The 20122-nt window shown below is 37.2% G+C and overlaps 1 protein-coding gene across 2 annotated transcripts; it reads right to left on the bottom strand.

Annotated features, from left to right (window-relative positions):
- Positions 1-470: 470 nt before the first annotated feature.
- Positions 471-17884, bottom strand: Nars1 (asparaginyl-tRNA synthetase 1). 2 transcript variants are annotated; one of them, XM_005323035.5, is made up of 15 exons: positions 17726-17884; positions 16649-16731; positions 13052-13117; positions 12862-12954; positions 12466-12555; positions 11317-11395; positions 10444-10514; positions 8428-8514; positions 6197-6418; positions 5893-6092; positions 5373-5508; positions 4923-5036; positions 2593-2724; positions 2165-2296; positions 471-1591 (listed from the first exon to the last, which is right to left on the bottom strand). In XM_005323035.5, exons 1-15 carry the CDS (start codon positions 17766-17768, stop codon positions 1460-1462), a joined length of 1680 nt encoding a protein of 559 aa, XP_005323092.1. In that variant the 5' UTR covers positions 17769-17884; the 3' UTR covers positions 471-1459. The 2 variants fall into 2 exon arrangements, with proteins under 2 accessions (XP_005323092.1, XP_005323093.1); XM_005323036.5 differs by having other exon boundaries at positions 16649-16728; positions 17726-17880.
- Positions 17885-20122: the final 2238 nt, after the last annotated feature.

The raw sequence follows: 20122 nt of genomic DNA, 5'->3' as shown, positions 1-20122 counted from the left end.
GTGTCAGTCAACCTGCTGACAGTGGACATCATGAAGATACTCAGCCCCCTGAAACCTGACCCCTTGCTTCATTTGAATAGTTTCTCCTCAATACAAGGGGTCAGCGCATGCTCTCTCTCTCTCTTCCTGGGGACCCTTAAGGTCAGAGGAGCCGGCACAGCAACCCCAAAGAAAAAGGTATTGGTGTCTCTTTGTGGTTATTTCATGCAGCCCAGTTTAACTGGAGTGACCCCTGAGCCTTTTAGTCACGAGAACAGAAACCCAGCAATTGGCAAAAAAGTTCTAACTAGGGCCTAAATATCTAATTTTTAAAAATTGGCCTCTTTAATTACCATAACATTAGTAATACCTACTAAGTTGAATATCTAACTTTACATATATACACCACAAAAAATAAAAGATTAAAAATGCATAAGATATGAACTAATGTGAGACAGTAATGTTTAGTTTGAGAACATTAAACCAGCAAAGAGTTTTTAATGAGTGTTCCATTTATTGATCACTGGGAAAATACAGCCTATTGAGAATACATGGCATGCATTTGAGGGAAAAATTAACTAAATCTGCTCTGAAGCCATTCAGTAATCCTGCTATGAAGTATGTAAGGTAGCACAGACCAGCTCTAAGGACGTGGGAGGGATGACTCAACCAGCCAGTCAGTTTTGTTAAGATTCAAACTGCCAAATTCTTTTGGAACATATTTTTAATTTTAAAAATCACCAGGAAAGAAGGAAGCTCGGTCTACCCCTTTATCTTAAACTAATGCTATGAAGGATGTTGTCAATCATTTAAATACCACGCCTCTCCCCAACAATTATGCTCACTTTAAATTTTAAGGCAAATCCACTTTTACAAATTCTTCCATATCAAATCATATGCCTCAAAATTAAAAGCAACTATGTGGATTCAGAAAAGATTAACTGATGTAAAACAATGTACTCATTAGATTCCAGAATCTACTGCTGAGGTACACTCTAACACTAGCAAATCTTTATGCCCACACTGTGAACTGCCCCCACAGATGTGTTTTAAATCACTGATACAATAAAATGATACAAATTAAAGAATTCCAGTTACATTTAAAAGTACAGAAAGTTTAAGCTTTAAATATATTTTTTAGGATACCTTACATGATAATTAAAAACTAATTATGGATGGCATATTTAACACAATTGCTATAACTGGATAAAATTCCGAAATGTATCCATAACTACAGTTACATGCCACATATTTTCCCCAGACTTTGTAGTGGATATTTTTTCTTAAAATGATATCAATGTCCCCTGATATTCAAATAATGTGAACTACTTTTTATGGTTTTATGGTAGCTGGGAATAAAAAACAGAAAGCTGTACCCCAATGGAATAAACATGGGACAATTTGGCATTTTGTTCCTTTTTTAATGAGGCAGTCTGTTCCTTTCATGACCATCTTTTCTTCATGCTTTAGGAGGAATCAGTTATGGCTTACAGCGCTGGACAAATCGAGGGTACAAGCATACATCTCGGATGTGATATCTATTCAGAATCCAAGTCAGGAATCGTTCTAAGCCCAAGCCGTATCCTCCATGAGGACATGTACCATATTTCCTCTGTTAAATAAAAAAGAAATCAAGAGCAAGAATGAGTAAATGCTTAGTTTAAAATTTTATCTTAAAAAAATAAATAAATAAAATTTTATCTTAAAAAGTTAAAATTTCCACTCTAGAGGAATTAGCTCATTGTGGTTCAGAATTCAACCCATAGTCTTACACCTTCATAAACTACATACATGGAAAGAAATAATTCAAATGAAAAATAAATCAGACATTAAGCAGCGCCCTGGAAAGAAGAAATTTCAACCTCTGAACTAAGCATCTCCATTTTATCAGAAAATGAAAGTACTAGAAATTGGAAATTTCTAATAACATATTTTTAAAACTCAGTAGCAATGAGCAAGGCCATTTCCAAATGGAAATTAATGTATTTTCAAATGAAAATTAACATATAACTTGGTAAAAGATAAAAATGGCAACATTCACATGCAACATTATTATACCATGAAACCAAATATAACTCATTCAAACACCAAGTACCACCTGGAATTTTCTCCTTTCAAAAATTTCAGTGTATACAGAACTATTACAATGAAAAAAATTAAAGACTTTAAAAAAAATTGTTTTTACCTGATCTGTATACCAGTAATAAGGAGTGGGGTCAATCCCTTCCCTTTTATAACCTGCCAGAATTTCTTCACTATCCCAGATACGCATTGAGCCTCCCACAATCTCACCAACATTGGGCATCAACACGTCAACCTTTAAATACAAGGAAAAATAAAATGCACAATTACATGGCTTTGCTGTGAGGTTTGAATAAAAACTACAATTAACCTCCTATTGTTAAAAGAAGCACAATAATCATGCAAAATTCAAATATTATTCAAATTCCCTGTTGAAGCATGTTAACCCAAATCAGGGGAGGAAATGAACCACAAGTATTACTATCATTCTAGATTTACAAAATATTTGCCCCAAGTAGTACCTTATTCCAAAGGACAGTCCCCACTCCCTTAAAAACCATAATTCTAATAATCTCTGAGTCACAAACTAACAGATTCAGTAAGGCGGGAATCCTCAGGACATCGCTGCATGTAGAAGGACTTGATCTCCACAGGAAATCGACACAGCAAGATTGGTTCATTAATGGTGTCTGTCATTAGTCTCTCAGGAGCTTCTGGGATATCCTGAGGTTAAAAAGACTTCATTAACATTTACGACTGGAAATGCAACCAGAGAGAAGCAGCTCTTTCCCTTTGCACAGCCCTTCTTCTTATGCACACAATACAATGGAGATAAACACCAACCCAACCCATACACATCCACATAAGAAGTAATTTCTTTCAAAAAAGAAATAAACATTTTATAGATTCACACAATTATTAAATAAACCATAAAAAGATGTGCCTTCTCCTTTAGTATGTCTCAGCTTGAGGAACAAATCCTGCCTCACCAACAAACAAAAATCTCTAAGCTGTGACTAGATCCTGCTCAGTTATTTTCTCAGTGGCCAGTTTACCAAGTTTTAAAGTCATGGTCTACTTTAGACCAAGGTAATCTGTCAATGCTCCATAACACCCTGACCTCCACAGAGTACATTATTAATGACACTAATCTTTAAATTCTCCTGTTATCTGAACTCCTTTCCTATTATAAAGTTATACCTTCAATAGTAGTAAAACATTATAAGACAAACAATATAAAGTTTATAAGTGCTATCACAGCTGCCTGTGATCCCAGCAACTCAGGAGGCTGAGGCAGGAGGATTGCAAATTCAAAGCCAGCCTCAGCAAAAGCGAGGTACTAAGCAACTCAGTGAGACCCCGTCTCTAAATTAAATGCAAAACAGGGCTGGTAATGTGGCTCAGGGGTTGAGTGCCCCTGAGTTTAATCTCCAGTACCCCCACCCCCCTAAAATGCTATCACATCTGGAATAGTTAGCCAAGAAAAAAGATGATAAACCAAGTGACTATTTCTCTTAAAACATCCTTTAGTAAACCACAGAGTTTTCAAGTTAAAATTGAAAACTCTTATCCTTCTAAAAACTGATTGAGGTTTGAACAAGACTCATTGGTTTGTTTAATATTAAATCAGAAAGAAAGCTGAGCAATCACCTGGCATAGCTGTTTCAGCTCCAGTTGCTGGAGCCCCAGGCCCTCTGAGGTGCCAAAGGGGATAAGATGAGCGGGAGAGTGCTTGTCTCTTAGCTTGTGCTACTTTTCATTCTGGGGATCTGTGTAACATTAAGTTAGGAGGTGTGGGGTCTTACTGCACACCTGAAAACCATTTATATATTCTAGTGCCCTTGTGTGTATGTGATGAGAGCAATGTACAATACAAGCTGACATGGTCCCTGTGCCAGGGACCCTGCTAGACATTTAGCTTATTTAGTTCCCACAACCTTTACAAGAGGACATTGCCTCCATAGGAGAGAAGAATCAGACGGGGTCAATGGCCTTCAGCTGTACAACAGATCAGAGCAGAGGCAAGAGCTAAGCCCACGTAGGAGATGGACATGTTCTGACTCTACAGCTTGTATTCTTTCTATTCAATAATGCTGTTAAGCACTAGGTATACAAATCAGTCACTCAAGATTTCAATTCAAAATTGTGCTATTATACATAACAAACCAAAGTCCCAAGATAGGGTGATTTATAGAGATAGTATACTCTTTATCCTCTGTATAAATTCCTTCTAAAAAATCAAAACAAAACTAGTTGGTAGCAGCTACTCACATTTCACTTGTGAAACAACTAGATCTGCAAATATTATGTAAGGACAATTACACAGAAACTAAGGCCTGGAACACTGTTGCCAATCCACACTCCCAAGGCATGCTGGGAGGGAGATTACTAGGCTAAACCTTCGTACTGAAAGCTTCTCCATCAAAGCCCTCTCTCTCAGTTTTGCATCTTAAACAATGGCTCTCTTCTTTTTGAATCTCCTTCCATGGGAAGGAGTTGTAAATCTGTTTTGGAATGAATGAATGAATCCCTTTTGGAAATGCCAGAAAAACAAATTTATACACATACCAAAATATTGCATTTAATTTCAAAGGCTTCATAATTTTCTAGAACACTTCTGCCAGGCTAGTGGATTATGAGTAGAGTTTTTACCTAGAGGCTGAGGAATGATCATGGGGAGACAAAGGATGATATTTGAAGGCTAAAAACTTGCTAGTTATTTGTGGCGTACTACAAAAATGGCACTGTTCTAAGGCTCACTCTACAATGCACCCGCAGACAATCCAAGAAGCAGGCTCTGTTATTATCATTTATTTGAGGACAAGCAGATTCCCTCCAGATTACTAGTTAATTTAGCAGCAACTGCAATCCACTTCAGCACACTACTACCTTAGAAAGAAAGATGAGAAAGGAATACATACTTCTCCAAATTCATAGAAAGTCCCATCTTCTTTCTTTACATTGTGTTCTTTTAGCCACACAATAGCATCTGAGTAGTTCATCCGTTTGAAAGGCCGTTTAGGGGGTTTAAAGTTCTACAGGAGAAAAGAAAAATAGAGAGTACATAAAGAAACTAACAAAACCAAAATTTCTATTAACACACACACACAAAACTACTTATTATTATGAAATATTATTTCAGACTAAGAAACCATGTAAACATTCCTAAAATAGAAACATGTATGAACCTCTGTATACACATTAAAAATATTATAAAATTACAAACAATGATTAATATTGAATTTTGTCTTCAAATTATTATTTACTTATTTCAGCTTGCCAAGCCATAAAATCTACAAAAATCTAGGAAGACTCACTGTCTTCCAACAAAGGATTATGATTTGTTTACCTTCATAAAACACTTCACCTACCGGGTTGAGGTCATACACTATGCTTGCTGCCGGTGATTTTAAGACTCTATCTACCACATCACAAACCAAGTCCTCCAATCTGTTCAGGAGATCCTCAAAGGTCAGGAAAGGGCACTCAGCTTCCACGTGAGTGTACCTGAAGGACAAGACACTTATGAGTTTTTTGTTTTTCTTTTTTTTACACTAAGTTTTTCTCAAGTAAAAATTTTTACACTCGGAAACTATCCAGAAAGGTAAAATTCCAACACTACTAACCAATTCTCAACTCTGCAATTAGCATTTTCAATACCTCTTTACCTCAAGTAGAGATTCCTTTTTTTCTTTCTTAACATGTAAAAGCTCCAGGAAAAGTGAAAAAACAGATTTTAGCTGTAGCTTAAGAGGCAAAACTTAACATGTTCTTACATTATTCTCATAAGCCACCAGGTTTTTTTCACACAGACATCATTTATCAATACAGAGATTTCTTTTCTCAAGATATTTTCTAAATATAAATAAAACCAAAAAGACAACTGCATACTCAGCCAGGTGCCTTCGTGTTCTGGATTGTTCTGCTCTGTATGACTGTGCAATACAAAAAACATCTCCCAAGGATGGAAGGCAGGTCTCCAGGTACAACTGAGAGGACTGAGTCAAAAATGCCTCTTCCCCGAAATAGTCAAGCTTGAAGAGCGTGGCACCACCTTCTACCTGCGTCTGCACCAACGTTGGAGGAGTAACCTATTTGTATGGAAGGAGGAAATGTAGGTCTGTCCTGAGCACTACTGTTCACCACAAAATGGCAAAGAGGTACTATCTACAAAAGATGACCATCACACACTTACTTCACAGTAACCCCTATCAAAGAAGTGATCTCTGAAGCATCTGGTGATCATGGAACGTGCTTTTAGGATTTTGGACATATTTTCTCCTCGGATCATCATATGCCTATTGTTCAGCTGGACATCAACATCAGATTCTTCATTGATTAAGTTATCTGCTCCTCCAGCAGGGGCTAACCCCATAAGTTCCCAGAAGTCACAACTCAGCTCGTGGCCCCCTGGAGCCTACATTTTTAAAAGGTAGAGTAGGAAGAAACAGGGAAGGAGAAGGAAACAAAAAATTAACAGTATTTTACTTTATGTCCAAATTTTTGGTAAGCTGATTTGTTTCATTTTCCTTTTGCTTTACCACTGAGTGACATCCCCTGTCCTTTTTTAATTGTACTTTGAGACAGGATCTTGCTAGCCTTGAACTTGCAATTCTCCTGCTTCAGGCTCCTGAGTAGCTGGGAATTCAGGCGTGCAGGTAAATGTAAGCTGATATTTCTAAGAACTTCCATCATTAGTAACATTTTCTTCTAAAAGTGAAGACTCAATAATTCAATTTTATATTGATAGTTTTTCATTTACTATTTCTTCAGAGTAAATACACACACACAGCCACACTTTCTTTTTAAATGAAAAGGCACAAACCAGAAAATAAACTATTATAATCTTATGACCTTGAGTAACTATTAACTACTATTAACATTTGGTGTCTCTTTCCAGCCTTTGCCTAATAACAAATTAACATATTTATCCACACTGAAAAACTTAAATGCAAAGTTAAAAACAAAACCAAAATTTCTATTAACAAACACACACAAAACTACTTATTATTATTATGAAATATTATTTCAGACTAAGAAACCATGTAAACATTCCTAAAATGGAAACATTTTACTAAAAACGGTTAACCTTTTTAATATACATATTAAAAATTAGAATTCTCCCTAATAATTTCATTTAAAGTAATTCATCCTAAAAGTCACATATCATGAAATTTTCAATTACCTTGGAGCCAAACACTGGACAGCAAGTAACATTATGACAACTACCTCATTTTCAGTCTCATCCCTTCCAAGAAAACTCAATGAGGTTGAATTCAATATTCATTTTTATTGCAGGCTCTTTTGTATGAACTCCATGGCATACCTTACCAACATTTCTAGTTAGTAGGACTGTTTGCTCCCTCTTGTGGCTAATATATTACATCTTTCTGTTTTCCTTCCTAATCAAAAAAGGGTAACTGTAATTATGTGAACTATAATTATCAAAAAGTAAATGTAACTGAAATAGGTTATGTGCCCTTTGGCTAAAGACCAAATAATTCTCTGAACATCAATTATATGACTTTTTAAAATTTATTTATATTTTTTTAAAATATATTTTTTAGTTGTAGATGGACACAGTACCTTTATTTTATTTTGTTTATTTTTATGTAGTGCTGGGATGTAACCCAGTGCTTCTCCATATTCTAGGAAAGCGCTCTACCACTGAGCCACAACCTCAGCCCAATTATATGACTTTTTGAAAACAGGCTTTCAAATTCTGACCAGAAAGTTGTAGGTTTAGATTATTGTTCTTTTCTGAAAATTTTGGGATAGGTTTTTATTTTCGACTAGTTGAAAAGTTATGAATACATCCACAGCATGTGTAGATCACATCAGAATTCTGTAAGGTTGGAAATTTCTGAATTATTCTTATCAAACAAGTTGTGCCAAGTTATAAAGTTTGTTTCCTCCAAAAGTTACAATGGCATTTAATTACCATTATAACAGTGTTGGGAGGTGGGGTCTAATGGGATGTGTTTAGGTCATGAGGACTTTGCCTGCATCAATGGATTAATGCCATTAATCCACTGATGGATTATCTTAGAAGTGGGTTACTTGTTAGTTATGAAAGTGAGTTCAGCCCCATATTGATTTCTATCTGGTATATGTTCTCTGACCATGTGAGGCTTTCCACCATGTTATGGCACTACAAGAAGGCCCTCACCAGAAGCAGTCCCTCAATCTTGGACATCCCAGCCTCCAGAAATAATTTTTTTCTTTATACCTTATGCAGTTTGTGGTATTCTATTATAGGAACAGAAAAAAGACTGAGACAAATTATGTAGTTTATACATTTCATTGGAAAAACAAGGTACACTAAATTTACAAGTGCTTCACATTTGGCTACTTACATGCCAAATCCCAAAGTACAAAAAAAGACACCAATTCACTCAACCAGTGAGAACAGTTTAATCTACTTACCTGTTTGCCCTTTGGAGTAAGATTTAGCATTCCATATACAGCAACACTACTCTCAGTAGACAAAACTACTCCATTATAACACTGACACTGTAAAAGATCAAAGTTCAAAATTAAGTTATTTGTGTGGATATTAAATACACTAAAATATACAATTAAAAGGATTACTTACAAACAAGTTATATGAATAGAAATATTCTAAAATATATAAAGTTAAGAGGATTATTTATGACCAAGTTATATGGTCAAATACTGATAAAAAGGAAATAAGACTGCCATTGATTTTTTTAAATCTGAATAAAGAATAGCTCTTTATTCAAGGTCAGGCTGGGCAAATTTTAACTTAAACTTTCAACAAAGCCACATGCCAAATAATGTTTCTATCAACAGTGAACAACGTACACAGTGTTTGCCCCGCAAGATCTTACCACCTTGTACAAAACCCTGGGTTCAATCCCCAGCACCACAAAAAAAAAAAAAAAAAAAAAGACCTTATTACCTGATGTCATAGCATCCACATTTCTTAAAAATATATCATAGTTCTTTTTTTATTTTCTTCAAATCCTGACTATTCAAACAATAAACAGGCTACCAGGTACAATAGGGCACACCTATAATCCAAATGCCTTGAGACTGAGGCAGAAGGATTCCAAGTTCAAGGCCAGCCTCAGCAATTTAGCAAAACTTTCTCAAAATTTAAAAAGCCAGGCATGGTGGTGCACTCCTGTAATCCCAGCGGCTTGGGAGGCTGAGACAGGAAGATCGAGAGTTCAAAGCCAGCCTCAGTAAAAGCAAGGTGCTAAGCAACTCAGTGAGATCTTGTCTCTAAATAAAATACAAAATACGGCTGAGGATGTGAGTGCCTCTGAGTTCAATCCCTGGTACCAAAAAAAAAAAAAAAAGTTGGTTGGGAATGTAGCTCTGTGGTAGAGTATCCCTGCAAAAAATAAACACACAAAAGCAAGCTGGGCACAGTAGCACATGCCTGTAATTCTAGGAACTTGCAGGGGGTGGTGGGTGCCCTGAGGCAGGAGGATTGCAAATTCAAAGCCAGCCTCAGCAATTTAGTGAGACCCTATCTTTAAATTAAAAAAAAAAAAAAAAAAAAAAATCCACACAAAAAACACCATATATACTATGATGATCAATACTTGCTAGAGTTATTAGGAGCAAAGTGATGGGGAAAGCAGGCATGGTAGGTCATGCCTATGATCCCAGGAAACTGAGGCAAGGGGACTGCAAGTTCAAGGTCAGGCTGGGCACTTTTTAACTTAATCAGACCTCCCCCCATAAAATATACAGAAAACAAAGGAATATATTAAATGATACCACAGGATGCAATCAACCAAATCCAAAATGTGAGAAGTTCTAAGGAACAATTTGTCATGTTTTTCCCATAAATAAATTGGGGTAGAAAAGAGGAGAATGAAAATAAGGATACTATTATAGATAAAAGAGAGATTTTTTTAGAGTCATATCAACCAGATATAAGATGGAGATCTTGTTTGGATTCTGAAATCAACCAACTTTAATGTCATTATTAAATCGATTGGGAGAATCTGATAGAATATTGGACAATATTTAGAAGTTGTGGTAATTTAGGGGGAGATGATAATGGTAACTACCTAAAAATAGTATTTTTTTTCTTAGACATGATTACAGAGGCATATATGAATAAAATAATATAAAGTTTGAGGGAGCAATATCATACCAGGATTATCTACCAGTTTTTGGTAGTTACTAAAGCTGGTGATGGGGTTACTTAGGTTGTTCTATTTTTTTTTTTAACGTGTTGGTAATTTTACATTACAAAATTCACCCCCAGCTTATTAAATTACAATTAACAAATAATTTTTTTCTTTTAATGATGTATGTGATGTTTTGACAAACATATCCATTGTGAAAATAATAGTTTAAAATATGTACATAGATCCTAAAATTCCCAAAAATAACAATAAAGGAACCTCCTAGAAAAAAATCTAATTTTCCGTCATTAATTTAAAAAAAAAAAAAAAGTACCAACTCATCCGACAAGACACACTGAAGATAACCCGTACCATCCCGCAACACCAGGAACATTAAATTCTTTCCTAAAATGAAATACAGAAATTTAGCCAGATTAGAGACTAGAAAGTACTTTTTCATAATTTGATCTTACATCTTAGAAACATCAAGATTAAGTACTAGAAGTTCAATCCTTCCATACAGCCCATTTCCTTTGAAATATACACCAGTAACATGCCCCTTTATTTATAAAGCATTTTATTTTCACTGCACTATACCTTTAAATATTATGTGATTATCATTATCCACATCACCATGGAATAACAAGATGGTAGGAAATGAGCTAAGGAATTATGACTTATTCTCCCTGTGTACTCAGTGGGAAGTGCATGTTGCTTAAGAGAAATTTAAATTCATGCCCAATTTATTTTTATGAAAGGTTTGATCATGATAGTAAAAAATACAAGTTATAAAATAACAGAAAGAGAAAACAAAACATCAGGACGAAAGGAGAAACAGAATGCAAAGATACTAGTTATAAAAGTAAACCTACTGCCAAATTTCAGAATAGGATCTGACTTTCCTATAACATATCTCCTGTTTTTCATTAAATAATCAAAGTTCAATTGAACAAGAATTTACTGGCTACCTCCTGATCACTATGGTTGCTAACAGTTAAAATAACATTTAAGTAATATTTAAACTTTCAATGGCAGCAGTAATTCGGAAAAATGTAGGCTATAAATTACTACATCTTTTAAAAAGTCAGCACACCAGGAAAAAGAAAAAGATCTCTAAACAAACCCAAGTAAATATTTTTATGTTCTTCATCTGAGATCAGGTATTATTTAAAATTAAAAAGAGAAAAAGAAAAATGATATCATTTACCTTGCCTACGCAGCCTATGGACCCAGCCAAAAACCTTCACTCTCTGGCCTCTATATCCTTCTAATGCATGAATCTTCACCTGCAAATGAAAATAAATAATATTTGATCATGTCATTTATCACATACCAACATTTCCACTAATACTAAGTGGACACTAAAAAAATACTTGGATTTTTTTCTTTCACCATCCCAACATGGTGAAATATGTGGGTTCAAACTGTAGTAGCGTGACTCGCTCTAATTTTGCATTATTTGTGACTGTTTTAACACTTTAGGGAAAATATGAAAATAAAGACACACAAAAAGATTTCATTGCTACAGAAAATCAGGTAATAAATGAATTCACTTTTTCCTAAGTGGAGCACCTGATTCCCAGTATTGCAACAATCCTAGCCTACCAGTGCCTTTTCCGGTGCTGGGACTTGAAGCTAACCAAGGCTTTTTGTTTGAAAGATGAAGGAGAGAGATGAGTAAAGGATTAAAATGGTTAATATGGTAAAAGAAACAATTCCATCGGTTAGGAAGTAGGAGAATTCAGCATGTCCATTCATAATCCAATAATCTGGGTTCCAGAAAGACTAGGGGAACCAGAAGAGTGAACACAATTTCACAGAATCACAAACACTTTTTTTTTTTAAGTTGTTGACAGACCTTTTTATGTTATTTATTTATTTTTACATGGTGCTGAGAATTGAACCCAGTGCCTCATACATGTCAGGCAAGTGTGCTACCACTGAGCCGCAGCCCAGCCCCCACAAATACTTTTTATCTGTTTAAAAATTCATGGATTTTCAGGTTGAGGATGAACCTCAGTGATACAGTGCTTTTCCTAGCATGTGAGAGGGCCTGGATGCAGTATATTTAAAAAAAAAAAAAAATCCACCTCTACATTTGATGGTGAAGAAACTGATACTAGAAAAGGTAAAATCATTTGACCAATACCACACAGCACAGAATTTGTTCAACATGTAATTACTAAACTCTATATTAAAATGAACCCCTGTCTTATAATTCTAAAACATTCTCCCCATCCTTTCTAAAAGAAAAGACAAACATTGTGAAGGAATAAATGTGTCATGCCCCTCAAACCCAGAAATAATGATATAAAGTTGCTAAGTCCATGACACTGGAAATGACATACACACTTACACACTGTGGCTCTGGCAGACTTGGATCATTTTTAATGGTAATCTTCTTTGCTTCTTCGAGGTTCTTTTCTCTTCGCAAATTATCTTCTGCCTAATTTTAAAAATAAAGCAACTGGTTAAAATGGTTTCCAGAATGTTTGCTTTAAAAATGTACACAGTGATAACGGAAGGGAGATCAGTGGAGTACAGCAAGCTGACTGGGGAGGAAGAAGGGGAGGAAAGGGAAGGCATTGGGGAAGGAGAATGATCAGATTGTTATGTGCCTGTATGAATATGCCATAATCAACCTATTATCCATAATTGTAATGCAATGATAAGAAAATAAAATATAAAGATCCTATCTCCAAATACAATAAAAAATAAATATAATGCACACAGCGGCAAATAAATTAATCACCTCTTTCTTCTCTCGGGATTCACTCTTCATTTGTTCCCTATGCCACATTTTCCTAATGTTCTTCATCTGTGATTTAGAAATAATGTCCCACCTCTAGAAAGAAAAAGAGATATGTAATTTTTTTCAAGACCTCTATGTCTTGATGAAAACTTATTCACAAAATATAATTAAAGTTTTTGATTCATCCTACCTCATTTTCTTTTTGTGAATCTACATAAATGGTAGGAAATGGTTCTTTTCCTACTGTCATCAAAGCCTGAGATAGAGAAAGAGAAAAAAATGAATTTCTTTAACATTGCACAATATTTAAAATGATTATGAGACAACTTTAACAATCTATAACATATTCAAGAGCCAAGACAGCACAAAGACCCCAAGAGCTGAAAGCTGACATAACAGCAACTAGCTGAATGCACTAAGAAGCACTTTGCTCTAGTAGAAGCCATTAAGTCCTTCCACAAACAATCCCAGCAAGCTCAGTTGGCAACACACAGCTCCTCAGTACAAACAGAAGATCTGCAGTGGCTATAGGGACCAACACAGGTATGCTGACAAGAGAAAAGACAGCCAAGACATTTGCAGGGAAATGGATGGCATTAGAGCAGATTATGCTAAGTGAAGTTAGCCAATCCCTAAAAACAAATGCCGAATGTCTTCTCTGATCTAAGCGGGGGTGACTCAAAATGGGATAGGGAGGAAGAGCATGAGAAGAAGACTACCATTAAATAGGGAAGAGAGGTGGGAGGGAAAAAGAGGGAGAAAGGGAGTTGCACGGAAGATGGAAGAACCTCACTGTTATACAGAATACATATATGATGTTGTAATGAGAAAAAGAAAAAAAGTGTGTCACATTAGATTGGATAGAGAGAAATGATAGGAGAGGAGGGGAGGAGTAGGGAAGATAGGAAGGGCAGCAGAATAGAATAGACAATATGATTGATGTATGTACATTCCATGTATGTTTTATATGTCAAAATACATTCGGCTGTCATGTATGACTAAAAAAAATTTTAAATTAAAATTAAAAAAAAAAAAGACAGCCAAGAGCAAAAACCAACTGCAGATGACACCTACAAGGTTAGTACTCTGCAAGAAATCAGAGGATCAAGTAAGAGATTTTAAAAATTCTTTCAATAAAATAACAACATAATGACGAAGTTCACAAATGGCTAAAAAATTCCTGCATGTAGACTCGTTTATTATACATCATTTTATGTGATAGTTTTTAAAAAATAGTTAACTGAATATAAAAATGAATATTTTACAAACTGCTTCATTTATTCTTTCAAAATTTCTCAATAAGACAAACAGGAAATACAATGAATTATTCCATGATGGCAAGATCTGAAACTTAAAAAACTGACCTTTTCTAAATGGACATTAGTCCCAAAACAATGACTGCTGCAGAGTAGAAAGGAACTTGGATCTTTTGAAAACATAGATGAAAGTCCATCTTTTTAACAGAAGTTAACAGGAATATAGTCATGTGCTACACAATGATGTTCTAGTCAATAATGAGCCATCCTCCAACTGTAGTCCCAAAAGATCATGCTGCCAAGTGTCATCATGACTATCTTAGTGTGTTAAGCACACTCTATCCCAGTGGTTAAACAGAACAAGACTGCATTTGTGGATCATCCAGACTTCACTCACAACCAGATAATCTGTACTGTTCCCTCTTTTTATATCAGTGAAAATTAAAGGGCCAAACTGTTATTCCCCAAATCAGAATGGCACAATTTGCTAATGGTGTCATGAGGTTTACCTAAACAAGTGTTTTCAGTTTGGGGAAACCACCAGGAAACACCCCAATAACCCAGAAAGGAAAGAAAGATTTCTAAGAATTAAAAAGCAAGACCCATATGTGACACACTAAAGCATTACCAAATGGTCTAACAGAGAATGCTTCCAAGCTAGGAGAATCTGATAGCAACTAAACGTAATACAGTTAACAAAAAGGGGAATTGGCCAAGTATGAATGTACAGTGCTTGCCCAAGGGGGAAGTGTTTAACCATTTCCATTATGTGGCAGTTGTAGGTGACAGACCCTAGCTTTCCACTGAACAGACATGTACATGATGATCTAAGAGGGATGTTTCGGATCATACCTTAACCTGATGCTATTAGTTACCTAATATGCATACCGTGAGTCCTAGCTCTTGAAGAACCACTTTGACACTATTTGGCTTTCCAAAAAAATCTGCTTAGAGAGAATGTGCCAAATGCATGGGAATATTCTAGACCTAGAATCTAACAGAAGGTCAATAAACTGGTAATCCATTGTCAAACTTCAGATCTACAAGGCTGCTCTGAGAAATGAGTCCATTCTTGGTGTGTTTATATAAATCAGGGCTTTGAGTCTCAAGGCTCCAGATAATAGTCAGGACTGTGGAAAATTCATCAAAAAGCCATCCGGATATGAACTCAGTGTGACTGAGGAAAGGTGTTTCTCATTCTTAGAAAAACTGGCAACCTGAGTTGTTAGAGAGAAAACTTCCAACATGCAATGCCTTGTGGTTAAAAAAAAGAAAGAAAGAAACTTATTTTAAATGTTCAAAAGAATTTAGGCTTTGGGTCTGGAGTTGTGGCTCAGAGGCAGAGCACTCGCCTAACACGCGTGAGGCACTGGGTTCGATTCTCAGCACCACATAAATATAAGATAGATATTGTGTCCACCTATAACTAAAAAATAAATATTAAAAAAAAAAGAATTTAGGCTTTGATCATATAACACTTTTGTTTTGCAGTGCCAGGGACTGAACCCAGGGGGTGTCTAGCACTGATCTATACCACCAGCCCTTCGTATTTTTTAAGATAGGGTCTTACTAAATTGACAAGGCTAGCCTTGAACTTGCCATCTTCCTGCCTCAGTATCCTGAGTAGCTGGGATTACAGGCATGTGCCACCATACCTGGCCTTTATTATCTAACACTTTTAAAGACACATATCTGTGTACGTTCTACCATATTTTCCCTCTTTTGAAAAAAACCCCTTCAAAACCTGCTTTAGTGAGACATAGTGGCATGTACCTACAGTCTCAGAAACTTGGGAGGCTGAAGCAGGTCATCTTGGTCCCAGGGCCAGGCTGGGCAACATAGGGAGACCCGGTTATGATTTAGAACTGGAATGTCCCAAAGGTTCGTGTGTCGAAGGCTTGGTCCACTATGCAGCGATTTTCAGAGGTGGAGCTTTCAGAACGTGACTGGACAAGAGTTCTGACTTCATCACTGGATTAATCCACTGATGGATTCATAATTTGAATGGACTATCGGGAAGTTGTGGAAAATGTAGAACCTTATTTGATAAAATGGGTCCTTAGAGTGGGCCCTTGGGGACTAATCTTGTTCATGGTCCCTTCCTCTCCCTGTTTTCTGGCTGCCATAAGCTAAGTGGCTTTCCTGTGCTTTCCTCAATGATGTTCTGCCTCATATCAGTCTCAAAGCAATGAAGTCAACTGACCATGAACTAAACTTCTACAAGTGCTGGGGATGTGGCTCAGTGGTAAGGTGCTTCTCTGGCAACTGTGAGCCCTTGGGTTAGATCCCATCACTGCAAAAAAATTAAAAAGCTAAAAATAAAAAGTCTTTGAGAAACAGTGAGCCAAAAATAAATCTTTCCTCCTTGAAATTGTTTGTTAGGTATTTTGGTTACAGCAATGAAGATGACTTACAAACTCTATCTCACAAAACAACCTAGAGCTTGAAGTAAATTCTTGGCAAGTCACATAATCATTTATATAAGCCACTAACAAATGAAGAGTTATTTTCCTAATGAGAAGAGACTCTACCTTTAGGCCTGTTTTAAATGGCTTCTCTTTGGTTCCATCTCCGGTGGCATCATTTCCCTCTCGATCTGAGACATACAGCTCTGCTGTTTTATAAAAGGAGAGTAAGTTATTTGCTTGGCCAATAACCTTGCCACTTGACTATGTAACTACTTCATTCATTTTTCAATTCTTTAAACAGAACAAGCACATGACTGGCAGAACTTAACAGTCAGAAAGAAATTAATATCACAATTATTCTCCAACACCCTATTTCAAGGATATTTGCCTCCTAAAAACGTTGTTACAAATTTACCTTTTCAAAATGAAACTTTGGGTCATTTTAACTTGTGATACTACTTCCATTTACCTGAGTAATAAAGCAAAGGCTTTGAAGTTGGCCAAACTTAGACTGCATCTTGGACATTGTACCTTAAAAGCCATAGTAACTCTGGGGAATTTACTTAACCTTTCTCAACTTCTATCTTTATAAAATGAGAAAAAACGACATCTATCTCCCTGGGGCTGTACTGAGGGCGAAATAAACATCCCAGTATTGATATGCAGATGGGGGAAAAAATCAAAAAGCACAGCAGTCCACTATGGTCTTTCAAAGAAATGGAAACTCCAAAGTTATACAAAATGCATAAGGTAGAAGCCTCCTTGAGACATTAGCGACATCCCAGATCACCCCTCCCCTTTTTCTTATTAGAAATCTCAGTACATGGGGCTATTGGGAAGGGAATTAAAATTCTTACTCCTTTCCTGAAGATCCCCTTGGAAAAATTTCTATCTGGGAACTTCATTATGTCTGAGCCTCTCATAGCGCCGAGGTCTCACTGGAATCTCGGGATTTTCGTGGCGCTGCAGCGCCGGCCGCCGCCGCCACGGCAACCCCGGGGCACACAGGGCCCGGGGGTGCGCGGTCTGGCCCAACGCGTCCCAGTCCAGCGAGGGTGCAGGCCCCATCCTCCCTCCCTCCTTCCCTCCAGTCGTTCCGCAATTATTTGAGGAGCGGCCACCCTGCGCCAGGCACTAAAGTCAGCCCTGGCATTCCTCGCCAAGCAGGGAGCCTGGCGCCACACACCGCCCCTCACTCACCTAGCACCATCCCTGCAGTCGCCCTGGTCACTTCCAAGGACATGGTCCCAACACCGCCACCGCCCAGTCACCCCAACGTGCGGGAAAAGCTTCCTTGACTCCAGGGTTGCATCATGCAACGTAGTGCCGCAGGTCGCAGGTGTGAGTCAGTCGAGCGTCGGGGTTCCATTGGCTACGGCAGGTGGGCGAGAGACGCCACGGCCGCCATCTTTTGTCAGGGCAGAGATAACTTCCGGTTCCAGAGCTGCCCAGCCCCGCCCCTGCCTCCCTGAGAACCAGCCGTGGTTTCCGTTCGGTCCCGTGGTTCACTTCTTCGCCTAGCTTAGCTGTGCCGGGCTCTATTGGAAACCAGAACAAAGATTTTGTTCAGAGCCCTAGATGCTGGAATGCTGGCTGAATTCTTGTCAGTAAATCAGGGGAGGGTGAGCGGGTCCTGGGTCCATTCAGAGTCCTGGCCCCTTCCTGGTGGAGATCAAGAAAAATTGTCCTCTCTCTCACGCGAAATCTACTTTAACTTTTTAATTTCAAAGATTGAATGAACCTCTGCAATTAAGACAAGAACTATGGTGTATTTTCATTTAAAGTTATAAGGAGTCCATAATAATGTAGTGGGAAGACATAGGGCTTCAGAAAACATACCTCGTTCTTCCTTTTACTGGGGGTCTTAAGATAGAGTACCAACCTGTCTGAGCTTCAGGTTCCCTGTTTGTAAACCATAATGCAAGTTCATCAACCAGAATACAATAGGAACTAAATAAAGGGTAGCTATCATTATTCTCAACTTAGTGGAATTCTGGAGTTCACCCTTGAGACAAAAAAAATTTTTTGTTTGAAAAGAACTCTAAAAATGGCTCCATATATAGTAGGTTCAGGGCCTATCAAAAATATGAACCAAATACTTTAAAAAAATATTTGTCTTCTTTTGATAGAGATAGTTCATGAACTTTCACTTTCTTTCACGAATGTATGTTATCTAAAGCAAATTACCCCAAATCTTAGCAGCCTCCAATAAAGGTATTAACTCACTCAGTTTCTAATGTTCAGGAATTTGGAAGCACGTTAGCTGGGGGTTCTGTTTTCAGAGGCTCTCATTAATCACACTGTATTCTGTCCAGCTGGGGCTTCAGTAGCTTAATTTAAGATTGTGGTGGAGGGCTGGGGATGTGGTAGAGCGCTCGCCTGTCATGAGTGCAACTCCAGGTTCGATCCTCAGCACCACATACAAACAACGATGTTGTGTCCACCAAAAACTTAAAAATAAATATTAAATTTCTCTCTTCTCTTAAAAAAAAAGATTGTGGTGGAGATTCTTTTCCATATTAGCCTGAATGGGTGTTGGCCAGAGATCTCCTTTAGCTCCTTGTCACATGGGTCTCTTCATAGGGTTTGCTTCCTCAGAGTGAGCAAGCAAGAAGAAAGTCAATCTTTTGTAGCCTAATCTCAGAAGTGACATCCCATCACTTTTGCCATAAATTGATTCATGTGAGGGAAAAGGCACATTCATACATTGTTGGTGGGACTGCAAATTGGTGCAACCAATCTGGAAAGCAGTATGGAGAGCCTTAGAAAACTTGGAATAGTTTTTAAATCCTTTGGGTATAGACCACTCCTTGGTCTATACCCAAAGCATTTAAAATCATCATACTCTAGTAATGTAGCCACATCAATGTTTATAGCAGCTCAATTCACAATAGTTAAACTGTGGAAGCAACCTAGATGTCCCTCAATAAATGAATGCATAAAGAAACTGTGATATATATACACAATGGAATATTACTCAGCATTAAAAGAGAATAAAATTATGGCACTTTCAGGTAAATGGATGGAGTTGGAGACTATCATGCTAAGTGAAGTAAGCCAATCCCCAAAAAACAAAGGCCAAATGTTCTCTCTGATAAGTGGAGGTAATCCATAATGGGGGGGGCATGGGGAAAATGGAGGAACTGTGATTAGGCAAAGGGGAGGGAGGATGGGGAGGGTGCATGAGGGCAGGAAAGATGGTAGAATGAGATGGACATCTACCTTAGGTACATGTATGACTGCAGATATGGTGTGAGGATACATCGTGTACAACCAGTGAAATGAAAAGTTGTGCTGCAATTGTATACAATGAAACAAAATGCATCCTGTTGTCATATATACCTAATTAAAATAAAGGTGAAGAAAGAAAAAAAAGAATTGAATCTTAGTCCAATTGACACTCAGAGGAGAACAATATTATCCCAGGACATGAATACTAGGAAGTAGGAATCATGGGTCCCCTCTTAGAAAGCTGCCTACCACAGTGACCAAAACTGAAGCTGCACTGTCTTTTATAATCTAATTCATCAAGCGATGTTTTGATTTGTCTGCCATATTGTACTGGACACACCCTGGTATAACACAGGTGAACACAAA

Source organism: Ictidomys tridecemlineatus, chromosome 13 (genome assembly GCF_052094955.1).
Source record: "Ictidomys tridecemlineatus isolate mIctTri1 chromosome 13, mIctTri1.hap1, whole genome shotgun sequence".
NCBI lineage: Eukaryota > Metazoa > Chordata > Mammalia > Rodentia > Sciuridae > Ictidomys > Ictidomys tridecemlineatus.
The sequence above is the reverse complement of the archived record's forward strand: the minus strand, read 5'-3'. Positions and strand labels throughout refer to the sequence as shown.

Coding starts and splice junctions, on each gene's coding strand:
- Nars1 (XM_005323035.5), bottom strand. CDS start 17,768: ATGTCCTTGGAAGTGACCAGGGCGACTGCAGGGATGGTGCTAG. Junction 16,732..17,725: donor GACTGCAGGGATGGTGCTAG/GTGAGTGAGGGG, acceptor TTTATAAAACAG/CAGAGCTGTATGTCTCAGAT. Junction 1,592..2,164: donor ATTACTGGTATACAGATCAG/GTAAAAACAATT, acceptor TTTATTTAACAG/AGGAAATATGGTACATGTCC.